At 38.9% G+C, this 5,965-nt stretch overlaps 1 protein-coding gene across 1 annotated transcript; it reads left to right on the top strand.

Annotated features, from left to right (window-relative positions):
* Positions 1 to 948: 948 nt before the first annotated feature.
* LOC142471148 (olfactory receptor 11A1-like) lies at positions 949 to 2,802 on the top strand. The gene is made up of 2 exons (XM_075577937.1): positions 949 to 1,841; positions 2,676 to 2,802. Exons 1-2 carry the CDS (start codon positions 949 to 951, stop codon positions 2,800 to 2,802), a joined length of 1,020 nt encoding a protein of 339 aa, XP_075434052.1.
* The last annotated feature ends 3,163 nt before the right edge of the window (positions 2,803 to 5,965 follow it).

Here is a 5,965-nt window from a genome sequence, read left to right as displayed (position 1 = left end):
ACTTCTCATCTTGTTTTAACTAAGTATTTCATTAAAAAAATAAGGGGAAAAAAGGAGATCATTCAGCTGTGATAACATATTGTAACATACAAGTAAATGTTTTGATTGTAACTTTCTGGATCTCAAATCCACTTTCTCCAGATGTTTTGTTAATATTATGTCAAACTATAACCTTTTCAAACAGATGTTATTGGATGTGAAGAGCTACAGTACTAAACCATCTCTTCACTTCTCTTCTGTCCAGAATATGTTTGAGGAGAACGAGACAACCGTTAGGGATTGCATTTATTTTATTCATTCTTTCCGTCCTTTGTTCCATCCTTTCATCCTTTCTTCCATCCTTCCATCCTTCCAACCTTCCACCCATCCACCCTTCCACCCTTCCACCCTTCCTCCCTTTCTTCCTTCCACCCTTCCACCCTTCCTCCCTTTCTTCCTTTCTTCCTTTCTTCCTTTCTTCCTTTCTTCCTTCCATCCTTCCATCCTTCCACCTTTCCTTCCTTCCTTCCTTTCTTCCTTTCTTCCTTTCTTTCCATCCTTCCTTCCTTTTTTCCCATCCTTCCTTCCTTTCTTCCTATCCTTTCATCCTTCTGTCCCTGATTTTAGAAACCGCTTGGTACCATGGAGGCCAGATATTCACCAGTACGTAACTTCAAATCTTTATTTTTTTTAAATATCTTCAGAAATAAAGTGGTCCTATCTTGTAAGGTTGATGCCGTTCTACACTAGGAGATAATTCAGTTTTTATAATATAAAATATATGTAAATGTATTAATATTATTTTAATGAACCAACATGAGAGGAGTTTCTGGACCTCCTATCTTCTTCTTCTGATGCTTAGTTAGTATTATGTGAAACTATAACCTTCTGAAACAGACATTATGTGATGCAAAGCTCCACTAAATCTTCTCTTCTTGTGCTGCCCTTCCCTTCTCTTCTCTCCAGGATATGTTTCAGGAGAACCAGACAACAGTCACTGAATTTCTGCTCCTGGGATTTCAAAGTCTCCAAAGCTTCAATGTCGCCCTCTTCATTCTGTTCATCGTGATCTACATCCTGACATTAGCTGGAAACCTGCTGATCATCATACTGGTGTCAAACAGCCAAAGCCTTAAATCTCCCATGTACTTCTTCCTCTGTCACCTGTCCTTGTCTGACATGTTACTCACCACAAACATAGCCCCTAACATGTTACATGTTGTATTGAACGGAGGGGGCACCATACATGTTACTGGCTGCATCACACAATTTTACTTCTATGGCGTTTCAACAGCTGTAGAGACTCTTGTTCTCACAGTGATGTCTTTTGACCGATATCTGGCTATCTGTAACCCACTGCGTTACACCTCCATCATGGACTTCAGACTTAGTCTCCACCTCGTTACCTGGATTTGGCTGATTGCATTTCTGTTAACGATATCCATCGTTATTCCTATGTGCCAGTTACAGTTCTGTGGTCCCCATATCATTGACCATTACTTCTGTGATTTTGATCCTCTTCTGGAGCTCTCTTGTTCAGACACCTCCATTGTGAAACTAGGAGATTTTGTCTTAGCCATCCCTACAATACTCTTCCCATTTGTCTTCATCACTTCCACATATGTCTCCATCTCCCTCACCATCCTCAGGATCCCGTCCACCAATGGGAAACAGAAAGCCTTCTCCACCTGCAGCTCCCACCTGGCAGTCGTGGGCATATTTTATGGGAGTCTCATAGCTATTTACATGGCACCATCCCGAGGACAGTCATTTAATGTAAATAAGGTCCTATCCCTTCTGTACACCGTGGGGACTCCTCTTTTCAACCCAATTATATATAGTCTGAGAAATCAGGAGATCAAGTTGGCTCTGATGAAATACACCTATATAAGGAGAAGTTCTTCTATTTTATAAAACTCAATAGAGAGAACAGCACGTAAGCTTTCTGCTGCTTACAATTAAAGTTGAACCATTTGTATAAATACACCTATGTAAGGACCAGCACTCTCTGTCTAATGGCTAAATGTTCTAATGAATACAAATGTCATGAAGGTAAATAAATGTAATGACACTAACAATAAAATGGAATTATAGCAAATATATAGATAGATTAGAAATAAAAATGGAAAATCAAAACAGAAGAAAGGTGAGTACAATCAAATGGAAGTGTGGGACCTTTCCCAAGTTAGAACGTTATTACTGCACGTTATTACTAATAAATTATTAATTTATTTAATAAATTAAAAATGAATAAACTCAGTTTAATAACTATTAAACAAGTGTAAACCTATATAGGGACAATATGTATTAATAAAATTGAATGAACCATGTAGATATAGGGGTGGGTTATAAGCAACTATATACTAAATGGGAAGGAAGAAAACAACAAACCCCAGGGATATGGAGATACCATCTAGACCCACAAATAGTGGTATTGGATATAACAAAATGGGGATGACCCCATAAGAACAGAGAAGTAGTAACCCGATCGGGGAGAACACAGACAGCAAAAGAAGAACAGACTCAGACCAGTGAACTCGTATCTATGCACTCGTTTAAACCTGTGGGTGAGAGCGTGTCAGGGGAATAAATCCAGAAGGATTCCCTGGCACAAAGTGCTTTAAATCTATTACCACCCAGTTTTGTTTCAGGTATAGTCTCAATGCCCATAATCTTAAATTCACTGGGATTTTTAGAATGAGCCTGAGAAAAGTGCCTAGGAACACTGTGTGCCAGAACCCCCCTGATAATAGCTCGCCTGTGCTCAAGGAATCTGACACACAGTGCTCTTTTATTGAGACCTACATATTGGATGTTACATGAACAGGAGAGAAGGTCCACAACGTAGGTGGATAAACAGTTGACAGAACTCTTGAGTTGATGGCACCGAATGATTACTATGTGAAGTAAATGTGTCAGGCATTAGGAGGTGTCTGCATGTGATACAGCTTGATCTACCACATTTCCCATTTCCATTTACAAGCTGATAGTTACCCGAAATCTGAGCCGTATTGCTGAGTTTTGCTTGGTGCTACTAAGTTTTTAATGCTCACAGCTTTACGAAAGATGATGGGTGCTGTAGGGGAGAGTTGATCTTTAAGGCGGAGATCTGAGAGCGATACCTTCCAATGTCTGTTGACAATATTTTTAATTTTATTTGAATAACCGGGGAATTTGGTAATAAATGTAACACTGTCTTCAAAGGAGTTCCTATTTTGAGACTGGGATGTCTGTACCGAATTCTTACATTTAGATTTCATAAGCAAATCCTGACGTTTAGTTGCTCTAACTTTGTTGAAAGACTCCTGTATAATGTTCTGATCATAGCCTTTTTTCTAAAGTTGTCAATAAGACGACACGGCTGCATTTCAAATGTGTGGTCTGACGAGCAGTTTCTCCTGACTAGAAATAACTAGAAATAACTAATACAATTATATAGACTAGCATTATATATATATCATAGTTTTGTCCAATAATAAGGCAAGGTTTTTTCCAATAAATTTAAGTTGAAGAGTACATTACTCACCATATAATGGGGCCCTGCCCCCATCAGCAGTCGGATGTATGAGGTAGACGGGTAAAATGGAGGAAACTCCACCTTGGGATCCTGAAGCGGCCGAGAGAGACAGATCGAGACCGAGAGATAGACACAGAGACAGAAAGAGAGACACGGAGACAGAAATAGAGATAGAGGGATAGACAGAGAGAGAGAGAGAGAGAGAGAGAGAGAGAGAGAGAGAGAGAGAGAGAGAGAGAGAGAGAGAGAGAGAGAGAGGGGCAGAGAGACAGGCAGAGAGACACAGACAGGGAGAAAGACAGTGTGTGTGTGTAAACTTTTTTCTTTCCAGCTACTACTGAACATAGAGGGTCACCTTATATTCTGGGTTGCCCTATAATCGGACAAATATGTTATATATAATATACTACATTTTGTGCTCATTTAACTCATTTAACTCTCTTTTCCACATTTAACTCTCTCTTTTGCACATCATTACTGGAATTGGTGATAACGCCGATTCGAGTACATTAACCAGAAACGAGGTTTAATCAATAAACACTGAACACAGAGAGTGCCATAGCACATAAGGATGCTGACCCAGGAGAACAGAGAGGTCTTCCTCTACAGAAACCCCAGACGCAGATGAGAGACTTTCTTTTTTCACTGTTGAGTGTGTATACATATATATATATATGTGTGTGGGGTGGTAAGCAGCTTAGCTACCCACCCAGTTAAATAGGGCTGGAGTTAAAATGTGTAGTGATTTCTCCAAAGTGGAGTAGGTATTTCTATGATGTTTGGATTTTGCAGTGTTTAAAGGAACAGGCGCAATAAAGCCTTTTTTTAATTTCACCTTAAAAACGGTCTCTATTGCATACCTCTGCACATATCTCTTACAGTCACCATTACAATAATTCTTATGATTTATTCTCATAATAAACTAATGTTCTGCACAGCACTGTACTAAATATAATATACATTATAGTGGTACACACATAATTGGAAACATAGTATGAGGAGAATCTCTGTCCCACATAGCTTACAATCTAATCAGTGGTATTTATTTATTTCATTATTTATCAAATGTGTTACCAGGAAGTAATACATTGAGAGTTTCCTCTCGTTTACAAGTATGTACTGGGCACAGAGTTATAATAACAATACATGGTTACATTAAGTGAACAGGGTTATGCCTTATATGTAAAGACATTGGATGGACAGTTACAGCTAATATATGTTATAGGCGTATGTAACATTACCGCACTCTGTTAAATTGAGTTATTTGTGAAAAATGACAGATTCAATACCCACATTCTCCACTGGGAGTGCTACATCAACGACATCGTATTGCTTTGGTTAGGTAGCATCCCCAAATTGGAGAAGATGGTGGGATGGGTAAACTCTGCACACCCAACCCCAACCATAACATGTTCTTTAGAACACAATTGGAAAACGATACACTATTTAGATGTACAAAAAAAAAAAACTAACCTATTTTACAAAGAAACTGATAAAAAACCGGGGCAGACAGATCTGCGTGATCCAGACTGATTACCTCTTTTTTGTTGTTAATTTTTTTGTTTTGTTACATGTATGTATTATGGCATAATTACAGTTAGGTCCGGAAATAATTGGACACTGACACAATCTTCATAATTTGGGCACTGTATGCCACCACAATAGATTTGAAATGAAACAACTGAGATGTAATAGAAGTGCAGACTTTCAGCTTTAATTCAAGGGGTTGAACAAAAATATCGTATGAAACGTTTAGGAATTGCAACCATTTTCATACACAGTCCCCTTATTTCAAGGACTCAAATGTAATTGGACAAATTAACACAATCATAAATAAAATGTTCATTTTTAATACTTTGTCGAGAATCCTTTGCAGGCAATGACTGCTTGAAGTCTGAAACACATGGACATCACCAAACGCTGGTTTTCCTCCTTTGTGATGCTTTGCCAGGCCTTTACTGCAGCTGTCTTCAGTTGTTGTTTTTTTGTGGGTCTTTCTGCCTTACGTTTTGTCTTCAGCAAGTGATATGCATGCTCGATCAGGTTGAGATCACGTGATTGACTCGGCCATTGCAGAATTTTCCACTTATTTGCTTTAAAAAACTCCTGGGTTGCTTTCGCAGTATGTTTTGTGTCATTGTCCAGCTGTAAAATTAAGCGCCGTCCAATCAACTTCGCTGAAATTGTCTGAATCTGAGCAGACAATATATCCTTATTCACTTCAGAATTCATCCGGCTGCTTCTGTCTTCTGTCACATTATCAATAAACACTAGTGACCTAGTGCCATTGTAAGCCATGCATGCCCATGCCATCACACTGACTCCACCGTGTGTTACAGATTATGTGGTATGCTTCAGATCATGAGCCGTTCCAAGCCTTCTCCATACTTTTTTCTTCCCATCATTCTGGTACAGGTTGATCTTAGTTTCATCTGTCCAAAGAATGCTGTTCCAGAACTGGACTGGCTT

Source organism: Ascaphus truei, chromosome 20 (genome assembly GCF_040206685.1).
Source record: "Ascaphus truei isolate aAscTru1 chromosome 20, aAscTru1.hap1, whole genome shotgun sequence".
Taxonomy (NCBI): domain Eukaryota; kingdom Metazoa; phylum Chordata; class Amphibia; order Anura; family Ascaphidae; genus Ascaphus; species Ascaphus truei.
Note: the sequence above shows the minus strand (reverse complement) of the source record. Positions and strands in the feature narration are given on the sequence as shown.

What these genes read in the sequence shown, in the direction of transcription:
- LOC142471148 (XM_075577937.1), top strand. Translation starts at nt 949, where the DNA reads ATGTTTCAGGAGAACCAGACAACAGTCACTGAATTTCTGCTCCTGGGA. An exon ending in CTGAGAAATCAGGAGATCAA is followed by an intron (nt 1,842 to 2,675) that starts GTTGGCTCTGAT and finishes TGGGATTTTTAG; the next exon opens with AATGAGCCTGAGAAAAGTGC.